General features: G+C 40.8%; 1 protein-coding gene across 1 annotated transcript in view; it reads right to left on the bottom strand.

The window, feature by feature from the left end:
• The window catches only part of LOC147601720 (ATP-binding cassette sub-family A member 13-like), a 145,943-nt gene that overhangs the window by 93,732 nt on the left and 26,453 nt on the right, over positions 1–25,758 (bottom strand). The window contains exons 12-22 of the mRNA XM_086741487.1: positions 22,850–23,026; positions 20,960–21,260; positions 20,115–20,229; positions 18,574–18,903; positions 16,656–16,725; positions 12,892–13,026; positions 11,397–11,534; positions 4,402–4,588; positions 3,102–3,320; positions 1,080–1,276; positions 147–304 (exon numbers count right to left, since the gene is read on the bottom strand). Of these exons, the coding sequence (XP_086597613.1) occupies positions 147–304; positions 1,080–1,276; positions 3,102–3,320; positions 4,402–4,588; positions 11,397–11,534; positions 12,892–13,026; positions 16,656–16,725; positions 18,574–18,903; positions 20,115–20,229; positions 20,960–21,260; positions 22,850–23,026 (2,027 nt within the window). The remainder of the gene's footprint in view (positions 1–146; positions 305–1,079; positions 1,277–3,101; positions 3,321–4,401; positions 4,589–11,396; positions 11,535–12,891; positions 13,027–16,655; positions 16,726–18,573; positions 18,904–20,114; positions 20,230–20,959; positions 21,261–22,849; positions 23,027–25,758) is intronic.

The following is a 25,758-nucleotide window of genomic DNA, read 5'->3' as shown; positions in this document are numbered from 1 at the left end:
AAAGCTGATAAAAACATATTTTGCTGGCTCTCTAAAAATCTATATCACATATTACTTTCTGGCAGGGACATACAGCTCCCTTAGAATATACACAGCTATTACTTGGCAGGCACTGTTAAGTTCTGTACCGTACATTTTTAGTATACCTTTTTTATGAGCGTTAGACTGTGTCCCTGGCCATATGTTTCTCTCAGATAAGAGGGAGATCCACAGCACCTCAGCCGGCCACGCTGCAGGATGGCAATGCGATCGCTGAGCACCTCTGCCTCATCAAGATGGTGAGTGGTAAAGATCAGTGTGCAACCTGCATCAGAAAGATTGGTACATGTCCACAAAACCTGGTTTCTAGAGAAACACGTCTTGCTTTCACAAAGGTCCTTTAACCATAAGGGAACATGTCTGAGGTCCCTTTAAAACATAACTGCAAGACACAAACAAAATCTGCATTCAGATTTACAGTTGGAGTTAGATTCAGGTCTAAACGTGCTTTCTCTTGTGTTACACATAGTAAGCAGTATTAAGCCGTTTCAACTTCAGGCTGTTTCAGGAGCTTAAGCTTAATTCCTTAAAACCACATAATAGCAGTGTGTGTTTCTCTGGATCATTCACTGTGAGTTATTACAGCTAATTGTGTGCTCACTAGCTGAAGAGTTTGCTTCCCACAATTAGTTTTTAACCTTCTGGCACTTAAATTAATGCACCAGACTGACAGATGAGTCTATTTTCATTAGAAGTATATATGCATCTATATAGAGATATGTGCAAAATGGGAAATGAAAAATAATTTTGAGAAGCTAACAAAAAAGGAAAAGGTGAGAGAAGAGAAACTTCAGGACAGGACTCAGAACTAAGCTCAATCTTCCGTTAGACTGGGCGTCTTTCTGTGAGACAGCAGATAATTCTTCTAATCTCACTTGGCTGCTTTAGAATTTCCCAAATTCAATCAAATGTTACCTCTGAAATTAACACATTTAGTTACTCAACAGCAATAGTAATATTCTGACGATTCTGTTTCCATTTTTTGAATCAGAATTCCAGAAATGAAAATAAGCAGCAAATAATGTGTTTAAGCTTTGTACCTGCTTTGTACTTTAGAAGAACATCCCAGATGCTACGGCGGGAACATGGATCTACTCCACTGGTGGGTTCATCTAGAACAACTGTCTTTGAGTTTCCAATAAAGCAGATGGCAATCGACAGCCTCCTTTTCATTCCCCCAGAAAGGGCTCCAACAGGTTTGTACTGATGTTGGGATAAATCCACATCTTCCAGAGCTCTGAAATAGCAGTACAGAAATGGAATTTTTTTTTAAAAGTTTTTCCAGTCACATCCCATCCACTCAGAGCAGAATTACTGAAAAGTCACTGCAAACGGAAAGTGAAAAAACCCACTACCTCTGACTGATTATACAATTTGGTGAAAAAAATGAAGAGAAAAAAAAATATGATCTTGCATCTGAGCGGTGTGTGGAAACATGTTCAACACAGGCAGCTCTGAAAGACCAAAAATTTATTTTTCATAACTTTGAACATCCACTAATTGACCTAAAAGCTTTCCATTGCTATCAGCCTGGCAAGTAAGACGTAAAAGGTTCAACAGTTCTAAGCTAATCTCCTGAATTATTTGAGTGAATATGCAGTCTGTAAACCATGCCATTTACCCTAAGAGAATTTTTCATTTTTAAGAAAACAGGTTTTTATAGTAGCTATATATACAGGAAAATTATTCTTAATCTCTTCAGAAGCCATCTTTTTTTGCTTAGTAAAAAGCAATTTTTTTTCATTGTTTTGTTATTTTTCTAACTCCTCTGCAGTATCTTATATCATTCAACGCCTTTAAAAAAAATATTTTTTTCTTAATAGCAAGGCCTGAGAGTCCTGAGTATTCTTATGTGCCGTTATTATGACAGACTACTGTTGAAATTAAAATTCAGCAGCTTAAGTATAACAAAATACAATATATTATTTTGCATAAATTTTAACCAAACACTATGTTTGGTTTGTCCTTGTTCTAGAAAGTTGTTTCTGTTTTTTTCTAGAGAGGATGCCATGTCCCACATCAGAAATTTTTCAGATCAAAATTTTAAAGTAACAAACTTTGATGATAGGTACTAAAAAGGAAAGCCACTTTGCCACAAATGTGTCTGCATATGCCTAATTGTACACTTAATAAGAAGTCCTATCAACTTGGCATTTATTTCCATTGAAGTGTGGAAGTGCCAAGCCCTCCACACAGTCTAGCATAAATCAGAAGGTAAACAGAAACTATTTACACTGCTACACTATTAGAAGAGCACATATTTTATCCCTAAAGTTCAGAAAATGCAGTTTGCTATTAGTGAACAAGATCTCACCTTGGATGGTTTACTAGTAGTTTAATATACATGATGCAAAAATTAAGATCTAGTCCTATATCAAAGAAACAGCAGTCTAAAAACACTAGCAAACATTCTCAACCTGACATGTGGCAAATCCTCTGAGGTCATGTCAGAGCTCCGTCTTGTTTTTCTTATGGGATTGTTTGTTTTTAAACCCCTTCCCTTATTAAACACATTTAAATTCTGAATTTGACAAAGTAAAAAGATTATCGCCTATTAAAAAAGATTGTAAAAAGCACTACCTTTACCTGCCTTTTCTGGTTTTCCAGTCTTCCCTCTACTGCAGGTGAGGGAATACAGGATAATAAATACCTGAAGTATCTTATCTGAAAACTCAGGGCGAACACACAGCAGTCTATTTTTTATCTGCCTCTCCAGCAAGGGTGTAGGTAAGGCAGGCACCACGAAGCAAGAGCCACTGCAGCTGCTACCAGGCTAACCATTTCCACTCCAGTCAAAACATGATTATTTGATGGTACTGTATACCAGGTTTCTAAACATTGATAGTTTCACTACAAATACATTTGGGTAAAGGTTAGAAACTAGGAAATCTATTCTCAAGACATGATTTTGGGACATGAAGTATGATAAAAACTCATGGAAAACCTGCAGTTCCCACTCACCTCTACTTGCAATTTCGCTTTAGCACTTTCTTGTTTAAGTGGCTTGCAACAGACACTACCTATTTGCTTGGCAGATTTCAATAAATGAAAGGAAAACTTACCCACTGACTTGCTGATTCAACTGTTCCTTTGTCCAGTCAGGTGCCTTCACTGATCCATAAAGCAGCAGATGTTCTCGCACTGTTAGTGTGTTGAAGAGGACGTCATACTGTGGGCAAACACCCAGCTCTGTCCTGATGGCGGCCAGGTCAGTACGTATGTCCTTTCCATTAATAATAATGGTACCAGAGCTCGGTGGATACAGACCAGTCAGCAGTGATCTGATACAAGAAAAGAAAAAATAATTCAGCAAGATCACACGTAATGACTGTATTACACAGCTCACGCTTGGATTTCCTGAGGCACATCTTAGCATCCTTACAGCAACACCAATTCAGTTGATCATAGTTACAGAAACACTGCTAATATTTGGGGCTTTTTTTTTTTGTTTGTTTAAACCAAGATCTCAACAATGCTTCATTTCCTTACTTCCAGAAGAAAATCCATTTTTTCCCAACTAAATATAATAGATCATTGTTTCCTTTTTCATATGTGTATTCTAGCTGAGGAGCAATTCTAATTGGGTCCTATCTTACATCTCTGGTTTTATTAAAGATGATCATAGTTAACAAAGGTAGAATCATAGAATCATAGAATCATAGAATAGTTAGAGTTGGAAGGGACCTTCAAAGGTCATCTAGTCCAACCCCCCTGCAAGAAGCAGGGACATCCCTGACTAGATCAGGTTGCTCAGAGCCTCATCCAGCCTGGCCTTGAACGATTCCAGGGATGGGGCATCCACCACCTCTCTGGGCAACCTGTTCCAGTGCTCTACAACTCTCATTGTAAAAAATTTTTTTCTCATATCTAATCTAAACCTACCTCCTTCTAATTTAAATATACAGACTTCTTAATTGAGATATTTTTAAATGTAATTTTAATTTTGTTATTTTTGTTTCTGGTCAACTGCCAAGAAAGAAGCCCCTGGCAACCTCTAGGATCAAAGCACAAAATCCCATAAAACTCTACACTCTCCATGTGATAGGAGTATACACGTGATGACAGAAAAGAACACTTTTCTGTCGTGTGATCAACTCCACAACTAGACATGCCCAGCTCCTACTTAAGCTGCTCCTGAACTATTACATAATGGTCTCAGGGGCACAAAGGACCCAGTTCTCTATTCATTATGTTACTTTTCTTATAGATATATAGTCTTCACTTTCCATGTGCTTTAGGGAGTTTATTAAATATTTATTTGGGAAAAAAAAAAGACATAGGAAAGAGTTCACAAACGTTTTGAAGTGAGAAAGCATAGCAGAGATCAGAGGGGAGTGTAATATCATTAAATATCAGACTTACATAACTGTTGTCTTGCCAGCTCCATTAGGTCCCAAGAGCGCTGTTATCTGACCTCTGTGGAAAGTGAGGCTTAGATCTTTAACAGCAGCCTTCTGGCCATCCACGTGCTCTTTGGTGAGAGACAGCAGCACGACACCAATGGTGGCTTCTTCAATGCAAGGGCCTTTCCAACTTGGAGGTGTTGGGTCTGTATGGGGAAGAGCAGCAGACTGAGAGAGTTGTTGAATCTAAACATGTGTGTGTGTTTATAGGGAATAACAAATTAACTTAATCCCTGTTGTCATTTACCAAAGCCTAGAACAGATGTTCAGATGCTCCAATCTGACGTAAACTCCACTGAAATCAAAGATGAAACTATGCCAGTTAATATTCGCTAAGAATTTGGCCTATTTGCCATTTTAAAAAGCAACCTAAAACAATAATGCCAAGTTGTGTGCATGTCCACATAGGTCTCCATAGAGTCATAAAATAGTTTTTACATGTTATTTATAGCAGAAAAAACACTTAAAATAATGTTGCTTTCATCATTGTTTTATGCCCATAAGTATGAGAACATTTGAACTGTGTGAACTACTCCATATATGCCAGCCAGTTTCAGGCACATAACAACAACAGGCTACAGTGGGTTGACCCTGGCTGGATGCCAGGTGCCCACCAAGCCACTCTATCACCTCTCCTCCTCAGCTGGGCAGGGGAGAGAAAATATAACAAAAGGCTTGTAGGTCAAGATAAGGACAGGGAGATCACTCACCAATTACTGTCTCTGGCAAAACAGTCTTAACTTGGGGAAATTAGTTTAATTTTATTACCAATCAAATCAGAGTAGAGTAATGAGAAATAAAAACCCTAAATCTTAACATTTTCCTTCTACTCCTCCCTTCTTCCCAGGCTCAACTTCACTCCTGATATCTCTGCCTCCTGCCCCCAGGCAGCGCAGGGGGACGAGGAATGGGAGTTGTGGTCAGTTCATCACACACTGTCTCTACCACTCCTTCCTCCGCAGGGGGAGAACTCCTCACACTCTTTCCCTGCCCCAGCACGGGATCTCTGCCATGAGAGATAGTCCTCCACGAACTTCTCCAATGTGGGTCCTTCCCACTAGCTGCAGTTCTTCACAAACTGCTCCAGTGTGGGTCCCTTCCATGGGGTGCAGTCCCTCAGGATCAGACTGCTTCAGCCTAGGTCCCCCATGGGGTCTCAGGTCCTGCCAGCAAACCTGCTTCAGCCTGGGCTCCTCTCTCCGTGGGGCCACAGGTCCTGCCAGGAACCTGCTCCAGCACAGGCTTCTCATGGGGCCACAGCCTCCTTCAGGTGCATCCGCCTGATCTGGCACGGGTCCTCCACAGGCTGCAGATGGATCTCTGCTCCTCCATAGGCCTCCATGGGCTGCAGGTGGACAGCCTGCCTCACTGTGGTCTGCACCACAGGCTGCAGGGGAATCTCTGCCAGGACCAACTTTACTCTTTCCCCTCCTTCTTCACTGACATCTGCAGAGCTGTTGCTCTCACACATTCTCACTCTTCCACTGCAGTTGCTGTTAGAATATGATGCTGAGGCACTTTGAATCACCTACTTGCACGTGACCTGTGTGCACAGGACATCCTCTTCATCTTTGGAAACCTCATCACTGTCTAGATCACTGTAGATTACTTCCAGCACTGCTAATTCTCTCAGGTACTGGATGCCTTTATCTGTGGTAGTCCAATTTCCTGGGGACATTCTTCCTTGAATTAATATCTTGCCCTCACACTTAAAAGGAGACATCTCCAGAGACTGCAAATTGCTGCCTCTTCCAATTTCTCTCCCAATTCCCCAGTTTCTGGTAAGGGATCCCAGCTATTGGACTTCCTTACCTTCTAATTGTTGACTGTCAGCCCCAGTATCCAAGCACTGGAGCAGCCAAGCTAGCAGCTGTAAATCACCTCAACAAAATTTAATTGTTCCAAATTGCAGAAATTCAGACAAAACTCATACTGATAGTTTTTCCACAAATGTTTAAATGAACCTCAAAACATTTTGAAATTTGCCCTACTCTAGGAGATATCAATATGTTAAACTGCTGAGTTGTTCAGTGCAGGTGGTCTTCTCATCAATCCTCCCGGTCGAAGGGCAGGGACCTGAAAGGGCCAGACGTATCTGGCAGGTTAACTCGTGGCTCAGGGAGTGGTGCTACAGCCAGGGCTTTGGGTATCTAGATCACGGGGCGTGCATTGAGAAGCCCGGGCTGCTAGGGGCGGATGGCGTGCACCTAACCAAGAGGGGGAAGAGTGTGCTTGGACAAAGACTTGCCAGGCTTGTCCGGAGGGCTTTAAACTAGTGTTGCTGGGGGAGGGGGAGCACAGTTCAGCCCACTGCTGTCAGCATGGCGCCAGTGCCAGCACCGAGGGTCCAGAAGCTGAGGAGGGATCACAGATAAGTGCAAATAAACCTAAACTGCGGTCCAATAGCACCCCTGTCGCTCCAGCCAGCAAGTCGGCTTTGTTGGGGGCCCAGCTGAAGTGTCTCTATACCAATGCACACAGCATGGGGAATAAACAGGAAGAGCTGGAGATGCTTGCACACGAGCAGGGCTATGACCTCATTGGCATCACGGAGACGTGGTGGGATGACACATACAACTGGAGCGTCAACATGGAGGGGTATAGGCTTTTTAGAAAAGACAGGAAGGGGAGACGAGGAGGGGGTGTCGCTCTCTACATCAGCAACCGGCTGGAGTGTGTGGAGCTCTGCCTGGGGATGGAGGAGGAGCTGACAGAGAGCTTATGGGTCAAGATTAGAGGATGGGGACGGACAGGGGACGTCACGGTAGGGGTCTGTTACAGGCCGCCTGGCCGGGAGGATAGAGCGGACGAAGTGCTCTATAGGCAGATAGAAGCAGCCTCACGGTCACAGGCCCTGGTCCTCATGGGGGACTTCAACCACCCTGACATCTGTTGGAGAGACAACACGGCAGGGCACAGGCAGTCCAGGAGGTTCCTGGAATGCGTGGATGACAACTTCCTCCTGCAGGCGATAGAGGAGCCGACAAGGAGGGGTGCCATGCTCGACCTTGTGCTCACCAACAGGGAGGGACTGGTCGGGGATGTGAAACTAAAGGACAGCCTTGGCTGCAGCGACCATGACATGGTGGAGTTCAAGATCCACGGGGCAGCAAGGAAAATACATGGCAAGCTCTCTGCCCTAGACTTCAGGAAGGCGAACTTCGGCCTCTTCAGGGACCTGAGGGGCCAAGTGCCATGGGAGGCGGCCCTGGAGGGAAGAGGGGCCCAGGAAAGTTGGTCCATATTCAAGGAGCACCTCCTCCGAGCTCAGCAGAGGTGCATCCCGATGAAAAACAAGTCGGGCAAAAAGGCCAGGAGGCCGGCGTGGATGAGCAAGGAGCTCCTGGACCAACTGAAAGTGAAAAAGGAAGCCTATAGAGGGTGGAAGTGGGGACAGGTAGCCTGGGAGGACTACAAAGAGGCTGCGCGAGTGGCCAGGGATAAGGTAAGGAAGGCCAAAGCCCTGGCAGAACTGAATCTGGCCAGGGACATAAAATGCAATAAGAAGAGCTTTTATAGGTACGTAGGGGACAAAAGAAAGTCCAGGGAAAATGTAGGCCCCCTCCAGAAGGGAACTGGTGTCCTGGTTACCCAGGACATGGAGAAGGCTGAGGTTCTCAATGACTTTTTTGCCTCTGTCTTCACCGACAAGAGTTCCTGTCCCACCGCCCAAGCTGTAGTAGGTGCAAGCAGGGACTGCGAGAATGAAGAACTGCCCACTGTACTCGAAGAGCAGGTTCGGGATCATCTGAGGAACCTGAAGGTGCACAAGTCCATGGGTCCTGATGAGATCCATCCGCGGGTCCTGAGGGAACTGGCGGATGAAGTTGCCAAGCCACTGGCCATCATATTTGAGAAGTCGTGGTGGTCTGGTGAGGAGCCCGATGACTGGAAGAGGGGGAACATAACTCCAATTTTTAAAAAGGGGAATAAGGAAGACCCAGGTAACTACAGGTCAGTCAGCCTCACCTCTGTGCCTGGCAAGATCATGGAGCAGATTCTCCTGGAAACCATGCTAAGGCACATGGAGAGCAAGGAGGTGGTTGGTGACAGCCAACATGGCTTCACCAAGGGCAGATTGTGCTTGACCAATTTGGTAGCCTTCCTATGATAGGGTGACGGCATCAGTGGACAAGGGACGAGCAACTGACATCATCTACCTGGACTTGTGCAAAGCTTTTGACACTATCCCGCACGACATCCTTCTCTCTAAACTAGAGAGACATGGGTTTGATGGACAGACCACTCGGTGGATAAGGAGTTGGCTGGATGGCCGCACTCAGAGAGTGGTGGTCAACGGCTCGATGTCCAGGTGGAGACCGGTCACGAGTGGCGTCCCTCAGGGGTCCGTGCTGGGCCCGGCCCTGTTCAACATCTTTGTCGGGGACATGGACAGTGGGATAGAGTGCACCCTCAGCAAGTTCGCCGACGACACCAAGTTGTGTGGTGCCGTCGACACGCTGGAAGGGAGGGATGCCATCCAGAGGGACCTCAACAGGCTGGAGAGGTGGGCCCGTGCCAAACTCATGAAGTTCAACCAGGCCAAGTGCAAGGTCCTGCACCTGGGTCATGGCAATCCCAGGCACAAATACAGGCTGGGCGGAGAATGGATTCAGAGCAGCCCTGAGGAGAAAGACTTGGGAGTGCTGGTGGATGAGAAGCTTAACATGAGCAGGCAATGCGCCCTTGCGGCCCAGAAGGCCAACCACATCCTGGGCTGCATCAAGAGAAGCGTGGCCAGCAGGTCGAGGGAGGTGATTCTCCCCCTCTACTCTGCCCTGGTGAGACCCCACCTGGAGTACTGTGTCCAGTTCTGGAGCCCCCAACACAAGAAGGACATGGACCAGTTGAGAAGGTCCAGAGGAGGGCCACAAAGATGATAAAAGGGCTGGAGCACCTCTCTTATGAGGACAGGCTGAGAGAGTTGGGGCTGTTCAGCCTGGAGAAGAGGAGGCTCCGTGGAGACCTGATAGCGGTCTTCCAGTACCTCAAGGGGGCCTACAAGAAAGATGGGGAAAGGCTGTTTAGTAGGGCCTGTTGCGATAGGACGAGAGGTAATGGTTTTAAAATAGAGGGGGGTAGATTTAGATTAGAAATTAGGAAAAAATTTTTTACGATGCGGGATATAGAACACTGGAACAGGTTGCCCAGAAAGGTGGTGGATGCCCCACCTCTGGAAACGTTCAAGGCCAGGCTGGATGAGGCTCTGAGCAACCTGACCTAGTCAGGGATGTCCCTGCTCCTTGCAGGGGGATTGGACTAGATGACCTTTGAAGGTCCCTTCCAACCCTAACCATTCTGTGATTCTATGATTCATCTATTCTATTCCATGATTCATCTATGCTACAGACAACTGGATCATTTCCAAGCTACTGTAACTTCCAAAAAATTACAACTGATCATGTTATTCTAAGGCCCAAGACGAAATATAGGTGAGGGTGACTTACTTGACCTTGACAGGCTGGAGAGGTGGGCCCGTGCCAAACTCATGAAGTTCAACCAGGCCAAGTGCAAGGTCCTGCACCTGGGTCATGGCAATCCCAGGCACAAATACAGGCTGGGCGGAGAATGGATTCAGAGCAGCCCTGAGGAGAAAGACTTGGGAGTGCTGGTGGATGAGAAGCTTAACATGAGCAGGCAATGTGCCCTTGCGGCCCAGAAGGCCAACCGCATCCTGGGCTGCATCAAGAGGAGCGTGGCCAGCAGGTCAAGGGAGGTGATTCTCCCCCTCTACTCTGCCCTGGTGAGACCCCACCTGGAGTACTGTGTCCAGTTCTGGAGCCCCCAACACAAGAAGGACATGGACCAGTTGAGAAGGTCCAGAGGAGGGCCACAAAGATGATAAAAGGGCTGGAGCACCTCTCTTATGAGGACAGGCTGAGAGAGTTGGGGCTGTTCAGCCTGGAGAAGAGGAGGCTCCGTGGAGACCTGATAGCGGTCTTCCAGTACCTCAAGGGGGCCTACAAGAAAGATGGGGAAAGGCTGTTTAGTAGGGCCTGTTGCGATAGGATGAGAGGTAATGGTTTTAAAATAGAGGGGGGTAGATTTAGATTAGAAATTAGGAAAAAATTTTTTACGATGCGAGTTATAGAACCCTGGAACAGGTTGCCCAGAAAGGTGGTGGAGGCCCCATCCCTGGAAACGTTCAAGGCCAGGCTGGATGAGGCTCTGAGCAACCTGATCTAGTTGGGGATGTCCCTGCTCCTTGCAGGGGGGTTGGACTAGATGACCTTTGAAGGTCCCTTCCAACCCTAACCATTCTATGATTCTTTGATTCTATGATTCTACTCCTTCATTCACAAATATAAATTAAATGCGAGAAAGTCTTTAAGGAGATCTGAGAGGGGAAAAATTTTAAGCAAATGAACACAGAAATAGAAAAGCAGTGGAAGTATCTGGAGGCAGATAAAAATTATTTACAATAATAGTAGCTTTATAAACAAAACTCTAAGAATCAGTGGCAAAGAACAGTGACTATAGAAATAGAAGGGAAAGACATGAACAAAGCTAATTTTTCCACTGAAACAAGAAGCAAATAAAAACAGCAAAGGAGGAGAAGAAAATCAAACTGCAGGGGAAAAAAAAATGGTTAATAATGCATAACACTTTTCAGATTCAATAAGAGTATAAAAGGGTTCAAGGAACTTCAGAAGATCCTAAAAAAGGAAAGAAGTAATACACAGGGACAAGATGAACCCAGGAGATACTTATTTTTAAAAGAGTTTTCTTAAACAATTGTGTACAATGGTTTAATTGAACCATTTAAACATTATAGGTGACAGCACAATTAACAGTTAGTAAATAATGTTCACAGTATACACTACATAATGGAGGTGAGAAAGGGACAAGATCTAATTACGTAATATAGGATCAAGAAATGGTAAAAGCAGATTGATCAAAATCAGCACAGCATTCAGAAAAGAGCCATTATTAAAATTTTTTATGACTACAAACCTTTTTCTTGGAAGCGTTCATTGAAGAAAAACATATTAGAATTCAGATAATGTCTCTTCCTCCTCTCTGCACCACATAGATTCTTCCAGTAGGAAAGAGTAAAGGGAAAGTACCATCGGTTCTTTAATCCAAATTTTCCTAGGTAATAATTATGATAGAAACTGTTTCAAGATTTATAGTCATTTTATATTTGTTTGTAGACCACTAATGTCCTATCATTACTTACAAAGAGCTGGTTAGGCCATTTCATTAGCTCAAACTCTTAGCTGCACTTAACAAACCTTAATAAAGTGGAAAAAAGTCATTTGGCTCTAACACCAGGTCCTGCCATAAAATGATCAACCTTCAGTGATATCTCCAAATCAGCTTTAAAATACAACAGAATCATAGACTTAACAATATGTAGGCACAGCCTAACACAATGTTGTAACCTAGAGGAAAGAAAATGTACCAAATGCCCTGCCAAAGCAAACAGCCTTATTTTTAATTATAACAGTAATCCGTTGCACCAATCATTAAAGATTATTCTTCCATTACTATCTGCACAATTTAAATGAATCAGCCAGCATGAGAAACATTTATTATAGCATGCAAACAGAAAGGGAAAAAAAATACTCCTACACACAACCTAAACTTTGGCATTGCCTGATTTTTCCAGGCTTCATTTACCAGTTACACAATACACTCCTTGTGTGTTTGGAGTTGCATTTCACTGACACTGAAGGGTAGGTGTCAATTTAATACAAAATTTGTAAAATACAGTTGTATATTCCACATGCCGCTATCTTTCAAGGCAAAATTCATTTTTTCATTTTCATATTTTTAAAACACATACAGAGTAGCTGGGAGAAAAGGTGACATGAGAATCAGAGGCAAGGTAAATTTCAAACAGCTAGTGAGGCATTAGGCTATGATTAAAAATGCATCAGCCAACTCAGTAATATTCATAAAACTTGGCTAATGAAAAAAAAAATCCCACTACTTTCTGAAAATATACTTGAAAGTTAATTAGTTTTCTTTTATTGATTAGACTGTGAATTGACTGGGAGCAAGATACAGTTACCAGGCAGTTCAAGGTCTTTGTGATCTGAAAACATGTTGTTGTTCATGGGTTTCAGACCAAGTGCTGACTCAGAAGATTCAACATTTTCACAGGAAGTTTTGCTAGTAGACTGAGCTCTGTTACTGTCAAGTGCAACAAATTCCTAAGTCCTTCAAATATTAGTCATCCTTGTAACCAAAGAGAAGATATTTCATGCCTGGGTACAAATTCTAGTTCCCATGTTAGCACTACTCAATATTTATGTATGTAGGAAGACTTTCTTACCCAGCCCTTAAAGGCAATTAGGCAGATGTGCAAACTGCACATCTAAATCTCAACTCAGGAAAAGATACATTTTTGTTTTAGTTGCATAGAACAAGGAAAGCCAATTCTATCCATTCCATTCAGTAACTTCTTCAAAAACATGAAATAAGAACAACTCCATGATCTTACCAGGAATAATATTGCTGAAATACCAACCGCCTATAGAATATAAAATGGAGTCAAAGAACATCATCCACAACATCCATCCAAAGGTCATGTATCCTCCTTGTGCTATTGACTGGTGCACATTATTCCACTGAATTCCTGGTAGTCATAATAATAATGATAATAATAATAATGATTTTTGAAAGGTCAAAGCTAAATCAGTACAGCATTAAAGATCAGAAACACACCAACACCACACACTTCTGTGTTTTTAAGCACTCATAGAAAAAAAACCTGTACTTAATAACAGTAATCCTAATGAATAGAAATGAATTGCTATACCTCTACAAGCCTCTGTTTAGAACAGCAGGTGACACTGCGGCCGGGAAAATGCAGAGAAGCTGTTGTAGAAAGGGCTGTTTATGAAATTTTAGTTGGCCTTTAATTTGGCAAAAGAAAAAGAACTATGACTCTCCGACAAAATGGGGCACTGACCTCTTTAATGAATCAAGATTTATGTCGTTCTGCTGATACTATAAGGAAATGCGTTACGCAAAGTTTACAGTCATTTCTATAGTGCTAAATCTTAAAACTTAAATCTGTGAATTCTAAGAAGCAAGTATTTGTGTGCATTGACTGTCTTTAGAGGTAAACTGGAACAACAAACTCACCGAATAATTGCTTCACAAAATTACTACATTGCAGAAGACATGAAAGGAAGAAGGAAGGTGCAAAATACTAGTACTACAGAAAGCTACCGTACTGCTAAATGGAAAACAAAATTAACCAAATTGCACATTTACAAAAAAGCATTGCATTTTTTTTTCTGAAAATGCTACTTTGTTTGCAGTACAGTGGGTTATGATATTGTTCCTACAATTCTTTTTCTACAATCGACAAGAAAAGCAGTTTTTCCACAAAGCATGATTTGCCCTTTCTTCAGTAAAGATGAGTCATTTTGATTAAGTGTCTGGTGGGAAATTTAAGTCATATTTTCTGCAACTGTCTTTTCCACTCTTACCAACTTTTGTATCATCATGATACTTTTTCAATGCCTAGTGGTTTGAAACATCCACTTTCATAAGTATCAAACTTGCCATAGTAGCAAAAAAAAAAAAAAGAAAGGGATTACATCTCTTTATATATTTAGATACATAAATGTATATCCTTTGTAGACATTTACCAAGGGCTCAGACATTTAGTTCTTACTTTTCTAGAAGTTCACTACCTTAGCAGCTGGGCAGCTCTTAGCTTGGAGATAGTAGGGATCACCACATTAATATATGTAGCAATCTGTTAGAACATTTAGCCAGTTTCCAAACATTTTTTTCATTCCTAAAACTTAAACACTTAAATAGGGTGTTCTCATGCATTTCTGCACCTGCCCAGTAGCCCAGTGGGGATTTCACCAGCTCTCTTCAAGCTTGCAGAGGCAAGCTGCTGCTCAGGCTGAGTACGAATAGGGTTACACAGGAGAAACGTACAAAATACTTTACAAAGTAAAGGTTGGTTTTTTTTTCTTACTTTCCAATGTATAATAGTTAAATAGTCATCTTAGCATTATGTTGAGAGTGAATGACTTACACTGTTCTTGTTCTGTACAATATTGTTCTCATAAACCTCCATTGTGCTATACACTAGTGCATGTGTGAACCCTGACACATCTCCCAAGCTCAAGAGTAGTCCAATCCAATGAATCAGAAGTCAGGTAAAAATGCCAGGAAGCCTGCATGAATGAACAAAGAGTTCCTAGCTGACCTTGAAGACAAAAAGCAAGCATACAGGGGGTGGAAGCAAGGACAGATAACACTGTGAGGAATACAGAAACACTTTGAGCATCCAGGGATGAAGGTGTGAAAGCTAAAGCCTAAATAGAATTGAATCTGGCCAGAGATTTCAAAGACAACAAGAAGGGCTTCTATAAGTACACAGGTGACAAAAGGAAGACCAGGGAAAATGAGGGCCCACTGCTCAATGAGACAGAGGAACTGGTTACACAGGATGTGGAAGAAGGTTGAGGTACTGTATGCCACCTTTGCCTCAGTCTTTACTAGCAAGTCTGGTCTTCAGAAATCCCAGGTCCCAGAGACCAAGGGAAAAGTCTGGAGCAAGGATGATGTATCTTTGGTAGAAGAGGATCAGGTCAGGGAATACTTATGCAAACTGCACATTCCTAAGTCCATGAACCCTGACAGAATGTACCCAAAAGCACTGAGGGAGCTGGCAGATGTTATTGCAAGGCCCCTTTCAATAATCTTTGATTGATCAGGGCAACTGGGAGAAGCACCCGAAGACTAGAGGAAATATCAGTCCTGTTTTCAAGAAGGAGGACCCAGGGCACTACAGGCAGATCAGCCTCATCTTGATCACTGGGAAGGTGATGGAGCAGCTAATTGTGGAAACCATTTCCAGGCACATGAAGGAAAAGAATATCATTGGGAGTAGTCAGCATAGCTTCACCAAGATGAAGTCATGCTTGATGAACTTGATTAAACTTCTGTGATGAAAGGTAGATGAGGGGATGAAACAAAGTTGGGAGGAGGACATGCTAGGGGACAACCAGCTGGAAAGCAGCTTTGCAGAAAAGGACCTGGGGGTCCTGGTGGACACCAAATTGAACATGAGCCAGGAATGTGCCCTGGTCACAAAGAAAGCTGATGATATCCTGGGCTGTCTTCGGCAAAGCATTGCCAGCATGTCGAGGGAGGTGATCCTTCCCCTTTACTCAGCACTGGTGAGGCCACACCTGGAGTAATGTGCCCAGTTCTAGGCTCCCCAGTACAAGAGAGGCATGGAGGTACTGCAGAAAGTCCAGTGAAGGGCCACAGAGGTGATTACGGGACTGGAGCACCTAACCTCTCCTATGAGGAAAGGCTGAGAAAGCTGGAACTGTTCAGCCTGGAGAGGAGAAGGCTCAAGGGAGATCTTATGAATGTGTATAAATACCTGAAAGGATGGTGCAAAAAAGACTGAGTGAGGCTCTTTTTAGTGGCACCCAGTGACAGGACAAGAGGCAATGGGCACAAGCTAAAACATAGGAGATTCCCTCTGAACACCAAGAAACACTTTTCACTGTGAGGATGACTGAGCACTGGCACAGGTTGTGCAGAGACGCTGTGGAGTCTCGAACCTTGGAGATATTCCAAAGCCGTCCAGACACGGTCTTAGGCAACCAGCTCTAGATGGCTCTACTTGAGCAACAAGGGTGGACTATGTGATCTCCAGAGGTCCCTTCCAATCTCAACCATTTTGTGCTTCTATCAAACTGCCTATTGATATCCTCATCAGAAAGCAAGCATTAGAGCTGCAACTGACATCAATGAGGACTTCAAAGAGACTGCTTTAAATGCCTTGCTAAAGTTTCCTCCACTGGATTAAGAGAAAAAACACATTCAATCTGTGAAATAATATTCAGTCAGGTGCTCACTCTTCGGTAGCTTTACTGAATTTCACTAAATATAAAGTTTGGGTTTGCATTTCTAGAACAATTTCATTGACTGAATACACTCATTCTGTCATCTAGCAGGATGTGGAGATTTTCCTCCTACCTATTGCAAATAAAGCAATGCTAAGCCTACGTTAATTTACTGCTAGACTGTGACACAAGCTTAACTTAGTTTTCAAGGGGCATTTAATAAGTTTTTCTCCTGTTATAGAATCATAGGACCATTATGATCTATCCTGTTAACTCATGATTAGAGATTTTTTCAGAACAAAGTGAAAAACATTTCAAACTGTAGTTTTTGAAATAATAATTACAGAGCTTTTCTTCTAACCAGAGAGCTTACCTATTTCTTGTCCTTCAAAGAATGTAATGAAAAATACTCCTTGCCCAAAGGCAGTTGTAGACAGGAGACACTACAACACCAGAGGAGAAATAGGATGTGAACATCAAACAAAACATGTTGTTAACAAGCTCCATGAAATAAAATAGCTTGTGATATTAAAAGCAAGCACAAAATAAATAGACCATTGTTTCACATAAGCTAATGGTCATTATTTCCTTTTATGTTTTAACAATACTGCAGTAGTATTTACTCCTCCTTAAAGAGCTTCACTGACCTACTTATTAATATTGGAAAGTATTATTTAACTTCATAACAAGTTACAGACCATCAGAAATGTATAACACTGTAAAAACATGCAAAGGAATATAATTTCAGTACTAAGAGCAGTGGTCCTACTTATTTTTGTAAGACCAGAACTCAAGAAGGCACAGAGGCAGAAGGAACATGCATACTTGGTACTATATGCTGAGACAGCATTTTTATGCAAGGAAGTAATGTTTTACTTCCAAGCAGCAATACAGTCATGCTGTATCACAACAGTACCAAATGGAAAATGAGCAAGTTAGTGATTTACTATAACAAAAAAGTGTGACTGATGATCAGTGGAAAAAAAACTGGTGTGCTCGTGAAGGCTGATGTCCAAAACATCACTAAAATTAATAAGCACTATTCAATGATAAAGGTCTGCAGTTTGAAAGTGAGCTGAAATAGAAGTTTGTTTTATCTCCTATTTTAAAATAATGCAATTAAATAAAGTTTCTGCAATATTTAACACAAAAGGACTTATCCTGCCAGCAGTCTGAAGAAAGAAGTTATGACACACGTTGTTACTTTAAAAAATTTCAAAATCATTAGTGGTATGCATTACATTTTTGTACAGAGAAGTTCACACTAATTCCCATTGACTGAGTCCCTGCCTCTTCCATTGCTAAGGCTTCACCATCTCACTTGATGGCCTCTCCCCTCTCTTCAAAAATTATTACCTTTTTCACATGCTGCTGCCTCTGATATTCAGCAAATGCAGGATATCTGAAGACTTAGTTTGAAATAACTGATTTTAAAGTGTGCAAGTTATCTGATGCATACTTTTCCCTCTCTGTAGTCCAGAGGGAAAAAAAAAAATGCAATAACATAAAAAAAAAAATCCAACAAATTCCACCCTGCCTATTTATGCCTTAATTCTGCAATCTTGCACCTGTGCTTACTTGTATGCAAAGAATCAATATATTTTATCTGACTGACACTGAAAAAGTGTCCATTTTTTTTAAATAGTGTATGAACTATTCCATAAGCTTAATGTAGCATGTGAGTTATTTTGAAAAAGTGAAGCCATAATGTGTGAAATATGGTTTGCATTGTATGATGATGACATTTGATGCCCCAATCAGGGATACAGTATGTTAAGACAGTACAAAGACATAAAATAGCCTATGACATACATAAAACAGGAAAGAATATGGAAGAACTGATGCCAAAAAAAACATATACCTCAGACTGTATAGCTAGATAAGTACTGATCTAATCCAAATTGTATTTAACAGAGAATTTATCACTAGTTTTCCCTAAAAACAAATCATGACTTTCAACAGTGGCATGTCATCAGGTGTGCTTGAAAGCACACTAACATTACAAACATTTTGAGGCCAAAACATAAAGAGAACTCATCAGCGTGAGGAATGCAACTTCCATACATTTTCTGTAGGTTTACAAGATTTACCTTAAATTTTTTTTTATTCCCTTCTACTTTCAAAACATTTTCTCAGTTTAATATCTATTAATGGGACTTATTTCCAGTGAAACACAAAAGCAAACAGAAACCTGTGGAAAAAGTAGTAAATTAGAGCCTGAAGTTTCAAAATAATGGAAATCTACAAGATAGTTGGAGGAGAAAAATTAGAAAAGAAAAATAAATGTTTACCATTATAATCTGGTTGGTGAAACTCAACTGGTTCTGCAAGACCAACAAAACTATGTAGGGTAAAAAACTGATCATATACACAAGGCTGGCACACAGAGCTGCTGTATCCGCACTGCTGAAAAACGCTCCTAAAAAATAGCTTAACATAATAACTGTAACTCCAAAATCCAGGAGAAAAAGGAAGATGAGGAAGCCATTGCTATAAGCAAAGATACCACTTGTTTTTAAAATGATGGTCAGAGCACAGCTGCTTATTGTGAGCACAATGACATTCTCCAGAAACCAAGCGAAGAAATGAATAGCTGGATGTACACCCATTGTCTTCATATACTGCAAGACAACATAGCAGAGAATTAATGTTAAGAGATAAATGTTGTTGTTCTCTTTTTTTTTTTTAAAAAGCAAAACATGTTGCTGCCAAGACACTATCAGCTCCTCAAAGGAAGTTACCTTCCCCTTAAATTACTAATCTCTTTTCCCTTTTCCTGTGCTACCCCTTCTGCTGATCTCTCCTGGATCAAACACAGTTCCTGAGCAGGGCTGGCTCTGAGCTTATCACATACTAACATGAGGAATCTCAGTGCTCAGGCACAACTCTCTTTTGCACAGGGTTGCAGGACCAGATGTCAGATTACTTGGTCCTCCAGTGAGGAGTGTGCCTTTTTATACTCTAAAAAGTACTGAGGATATCTAGAACACCGTACAAACAAATGTTTTTTCACAACTTGGTGTTGAACTAATAGTAATATATGGATATGTATATACCTTTATATATTAGCATGCAAATAATAATTTAGCCAAGTATGATGTATCACCCATTCTTTTTAAAAAATGTTTTTGGAAACAAGCTAATACTACCTCCGAAGCATTTTTCAAAAGATGATAAAAGTTAAATTTATTATGTTGTTTAATATTTTAAAGTATTTAAAAGGTCTATTTTACAACACAAATTTTAGAGAAATTAAATAATTTTCCAAATTAAAAAGCTTATGCCAACAATATAAAGTCCAGTATAATTCTTAAAAAAGTATATTTATCCATACAGAAAATGTATCATAAAACCCCCGTCCTTCCCTATGCTTAGCACCTGCTAAGACTAGCTGTTGATATAAGCAATTAATTGTCTAATTTTTTCTGTCATCTTCTTTTAGATTTCTGACAATTACACTGTACATGTCAAATTTTTTATTGGGTTTAGGAAGTTTTATCATTTTAGGCCACATATAGTAAAATATGAAAAAGAATCAAAAATAATAACCACTCTAATCATAATTACTTTTTAGAAACAGTTTTGAGCTCCAACTTTTATGGATCTCTTGCTTGTTGCTTTTTGTTTCAGGGAAAACATTTGCACACTAAGAGAACTGAGGCTCAATGTTGTGAGTCCGAGTTGGAAGCTAGAACTAGAATCTACTGTCCAGAGGAAACAAGTGAAAATAAAGCCAGTTGGATTATAAGTACACAAAAGTACCTCAAATTTAAGTTCTGTATTTCATTACACTTTAATAAATACATTTTATTTTCAGAGGCTAATCTCTTACCTCTTCAAGATTAATTTCTCTTTCATAAACTAGTTTGCGAACCATGCCAGCAACTGAAAGCATCCATGTTAACATCATCATAAGTGGGAAAAAAAACCCTATATTGTTCAAGAATCTATGAAAAAATATATATGCAGACTTGTTAGCCCCCAAAGGTAAAATATTTTTTAGCAGAACGTTAACAGGTTAATACTGGGACTATTCTCAAAGGATGCACAAAATAAGATCTGACATGAGCAATAAGACTTATTCTTGTTCTGTTTAGAATTGCTTACTTTTCACGTAACAAGTTAAATATATGTATTGGTACTACAATATTAGATTACTATTTGTCAACAATACAAGTAATGTAACCACTCTTTAGGGCTCCATTCAAAGTCAAACAGAATTCAGACTTGTACCTACACCTAAGTAATACATTTGGACAGTAAGGAATAACATAAGCCAGTTAACTTTTGCTCTGCTTTAACAGATTTATTACCACTGACTAATTTTATATTCAAATAGTCAAGATGCTTTGATGGTTTTACAAAAAACAATCCTACAGTTTTTCTTTTGCTTCATCAACTTTACGCTGTATTTCAGCACATACCAGGCACCGATTTACAGTTTGTGTATAGGACAAATAAGGATGGAAAATGGGTTTCTTAGCACAGTCTATGTTAGTCGCACAATATGTTGACACAGTCTCCATCCATCAGACTTCTCCGTAGTATAGCTGCTTGTAAAACATCATTTGCCAGACAGAAGTTGCATAATGTGTTGTGGTCACAGCTGTTAAACAATTGCTATGCTGTAATATTCTGATACTGGACATACATATTAAAAAGTGAAAGTTTACTTACAGATCACTGGTATGACAAGGGTAAGGCATGGCTTGCACCTGAATGGCTGGCTCTGAGGTAGTTGTCCCAGTCTGTGCTGAAATAATTGCCCTTTCAATCATGTCTTGAAGAGGAACAAAGATGTGATTGTATTTAAACCCATCTGATGGCAATTTCTGGGGATGGGATTTCCATGCTGGGTTTTTAATCAAATCTGTTCTCATGCTATAGAGAACACTGGTTCTAATTGTATAGGAAATATGTCGTGGAAGGAGATTGCTAGAATCTCGCGTCTTGTTCTTTGGCGTATCGAAGATGATACCTGACACAAGAAGAAAAGGCGCTTAATCTGTAGCTGGAAAGATGAAGTCAAATGCAGCAAATTGCTTGTATTTTCTTTCTGGATGACCCAGATTTTTTAGGACTTCTTGATGAATGTGAAATATTGACCTTTTTACCTTAGCAAAGGGGAGAGATGTCTTACCTACTGCCTGGCTTTCTGAAAGATAATATGTCTAGAATACTTTACTCTGTTGTAAAGCTTATTTTCTCAACTAGCCAATCTCATTTTTCCATTTATGCAAACATTTAACTTCCTAAGACATTTCATGAGATTACGAAGGCTCTGAGGACTACAAAGAAAGTAAGGAAAATTCTACTTTAGTTTCATATCTTACTATGGAAGGATTGTATGCCTATATCTGAGCATGTAATATCGACATGTTGGACATGGCTAGGTCCCTTAAAATGCCATCTTCCCTCTTTAAACAAGTGAAGAGATTATAACGCCACAGTACTGAAAAAACTCCCAAGAAATGTCTTGGCTTATGTTAGCATATGACCCTTCCCTATATAAGTGGAAGCAACATCTAGAACTTGACAATTCAATTTTCTGAGGGTCACGATCTATCTGTCTGTTTCTTCCCTGGAAGGGGCAAACAATTTCACTCCCTACAAAATACTCCTGAGAAATTTTCCTTATCTCATTGTATGGCCTGTTGCTTTTATACTGATGGAGGGTGGTAATTTCCACATTCTGCAAATGGGTGTACTGTGCAGGTTACAGAAAAAAAACCACAGGATTCCAAACTGAGTGGTTTCATTCTCTAGAACTGCTTTGACATGTCTTCTATTGTGTACTTACATGAGTCCAGGGAGACAATAAAAACCAAAACAAGAGGGGAAGAAACATGGCACACTTTATATAGATTTAAATGGGGTTCTCTTTGGAAAAGGCTACATGCAATTTAAAACATTTTATGCAGGAAAAAAAAAAGTGTCTGTAACAATAAAAACATTCCTAACTTTTAAACTCTTTTGTACAATTAATTGATTCTAAGCAATAAGGATATAGTGCAAGAAAAGTATAGATAGTGTAATCACCAGGAAGAAAAGAAATATATCCACTTCTTAAGAATTTATTCACTCTGAATAAGCAAGTTAATTTCTCTGAAGTGTTGGTTTAAGAATAAAACTTCCCCAGAAAAAAAAAACCCTTTATTTCCTCCTTTTTGCAAATCCAAGAATATAAAAATTAAAATTTGAAAGAATGCAAACTAGATTATCTTGTCACAAGTAGTCAAGTTTCCTCAGTACTATATATTTTTCAGCTCTTTTTATTCTACCTTAAACATTATGACTAGTCGTTTCAGTATTTTGTTAGAAATAACAGACTCCAAGAACTCACTTGGTAGTTCCACAATTAAAACAACAATATAACTAATCTTTACAGCATGTATTACAGCATTTAAATGTTGGGGAACACCTCTAAGGCAAATGTGGGCTGTATTACATGGGTTTTCATACATTCTTTGAAACTGTGTAAGCTTAACCTACCTTATCAATAAACATAGACAACAAATACAAAGTCTGATGTTTTCTGTCGATATACATTTTAAATAAGGTACTTACTAGCCAAAAAATTATTTTGCTGCATAAGTTCATGAGCCTTCTCCTCCAATTTCTCAACAGAGTCAAAAGGCTGGAAGCGGTCCAATAACACACAGGAAGAGATATTTACTACAAGCTGTGACAACAGGTCGATCTGTTTACTTGCTGAGCTGTTAAATATCTTGTTCATCATAGTTTCTAAGATGAGGAAACAAATTGGACTTCCTTAGATTTAATGAACAGAACAGAAATGTATGTTCTCACTTGCATGTCCTATAAGAGCAAACACCCTTTGTATTTAAAAAAAAAAAGGAAGAAGTTGTGAAAACAGAGAAATTTTAGTGTGAACTTGTGGAAGTGTAGTTCATGTCTCAGTGGCTTTTACAAGTCCTCAGCTATGTTTTCCTTTAATTTCAGAACAAGAAAAACGTAACAAATTCTAGCAAAGTTCTAGAAAGAGACCATGTTCTTGAAGCTGTAGGACTTTTAACATTTCCCTCTCTTCCCATTACTACTCCCACAAATACAAGTGAATTACTGTACTTTGAACATCACAAGAGAGTCATCTCTCTCATCTAGTAATACATTGGCCAGTTTTTGTCTCTTTGACACTACAAATATTTCAAGCACCTTGTTATACAGGGCATAAGCATCTGGAAAAAAACCTACACTCCTCCATTTTGACTTTTATCTTATCTATGGAGCCAGGATGAATGTATACCTCAACCAAAGCCTGGTTTCCAAAAACACTGAACCTTTGGAGGAATACCAATCTTCATCCATTGGTAGAGAATGTAGAGACAGTGCTATATCCTTACTTTTGAGAGAATAACCAGAAGGATAGCATGATCTAGAAACAATCTTAACAGGTCTGGATTTAATGGAAACTTCTGAATTTCTCAGGTAACAAACAATGTTATAAAACATCCAATACAAGTTTCCATCTTAAATTTTTCAAGACTCACTTGAAGATATAGGCTTTTAAAAGGATAGGCAATCACCTTATTTCATAACAGTGGTGACAGGCAAACCCTGGATCATAGATTGTATTCAGTATCAGCATAGGAAATATTAAAATAGGAAGGTAGATAACAAGAAAAATGTATAGAGTAGGCTGGAGAAAAGACATTATTATCAGTGAGAACAAACAAAGATCACAGAGAAAAAGTAGAGGAACTGATAGTCTAGAACTTAGATGACAGGCAAGAAATGTCAGGGTGAATTCATGTGTTCAGAGAAAACAATGTCAATTGTAGATATTCTGTCTTATTTACTGCTATCCTTGAAGAGGACAACAAAGGAAATACCTATGCTGCTGTTCTGGTTTTGTTTAGTGAGGGGGGGCTACGGTAGCAGCTTCTGTAAGAAGCTGCTAGAACTTGTTCCTCTTTGTTCAGTGGACTCAGCCAGGCCTAGGGTGGCTCTGCTGCTGGCAAAGGACGAGCCAATTGGCAGCAGAATGTTCTGTGATAACGTATTTAAGAAGGGGAAAACAAGAAAAAAAAAAGGAGAGAAGATGTGAAGACACTGAGTGGTGGCAGAGAGGGGGACAGGGGGAGGCGCGAGCCTTGTAGGCCTTGCAGGCCTTACCCTCTGGCCTCCCACCGGGCAGCCGACTGGGTCCAACTAGGCCCAGCCTGGCTGCAAGAAGCGGAGAGGAGATGAAATGTGAAGAGAACCTGAGAGGCATCTGCCTGCCGATTGTGAAGAATTTTTATTTTAAGAGGAAGGGCTGCAGATGCCAAAGTCAGTGAAGAAGGAAGGGGAGGAGTAATGCAGCTCCTGGCCAAGATTCCCCTGCAGCCTGTGGTGATGACCATGGTGAAGCAGGTTGTCCCCCTGCAGCCCATGGAGGTCCATGGAGGAGCAGAGATTCACCTGCAGCCCGTGGAGGACCCCACACTGGGGCAGGCGAATGCCTGAAGGAGGCTGTGGCCCATGGAGGGCCCGCTGGGGCAGCTGTTCTGGAGGGACTGCACCCCATGGAAGAGATGACCCACACCAGAGCAGTTTTATGAAGGAGTGTGGCCCGTGGGAGGGACCCCACGCTGGAGCTGAGGAGGAATGTGAGGAGTTCTTCCCCCGACCATGAAGCAGTGGCGTAAAACAATGCGTGATGGACTGACCGCAACCCCCATTCCCTCTTCCCCCCTGTGCTGCTCGGGGGGGGGGGGGGAAGGTAGTAGAGATAATGTTAAGCCTGGGAAGAGGGAAGAGTGGGAGGAGGTTATCTTGTTCCCTGTCTCATTATCCTGCTGTTTGTAGTAATAAATGAATAGTTTTCCCCAAGTCGAGTCTGTTTTGCCCGTGACGGTAACTTTAAGGATTTCTCCCCGTCCTTATCTCAAACCTTGAGCCGTTTTTCTTATATCACCTCCCCCTATTCTCTCGGAGGGTGGGGGGAGTGAGAGAGAGACTGCGTAGTCTAGTCCTGATCAGGGCTGAACTACGACAGCTGCTACTTGTTTTATGGCATTAGAGAGAATAGAATATTCCTAACATTATGCTCAAATAGTAGGGTTAAGCTTTCACAGAATATTCTTATATTTTTATATATATGTGTGTGTGTAATTATACATAGCTCTATATATACACATACACAAAAATCACCAGAGATTTCTTCACCAGTTGATCTTTGAAATATCTTAATTTGAAATCAATAATTAACTAAAAAAGTTTCTCTCTTATGAATTAAACTATTGAATATTTTAGCATAAGAAATATTAACTAGCTGGCATCATGTTTAAATGCTTCTGGAAGCAAAATATTGTCTTTCACAATGAGCATGAACTTCTGTACTCTAGCGTAGAAGGAACACATATATATGAACAGACACAATACACGGGTTTATGTGTGCTATTTAAGTAAAAGGTTGCAAGAAGAATAAATTGGAATAAATAAGCAACAAATGAATTTAGGTTAGAAATTAG

Source organism: Chlamydotis macqueenii, chromosome 2, assembly GCF_036417535.1.
Source record: "Chlamydotis macqueenii isolate bChlMac1 chromosome 2, bChlMac1.mat, whole genome shotgun sequence".
Classification (NCBI taxonomy): Eukaryota; Metazoa; Chordata; class Aves; order Otidiformes; family Otididae; genus Chlamydotis; species Chlamydotis macqueenii.
Note: the sequence above shows the minus strand (reverse complement) of the source record. Positions and strands in the feature narration are given on the sequence as shown.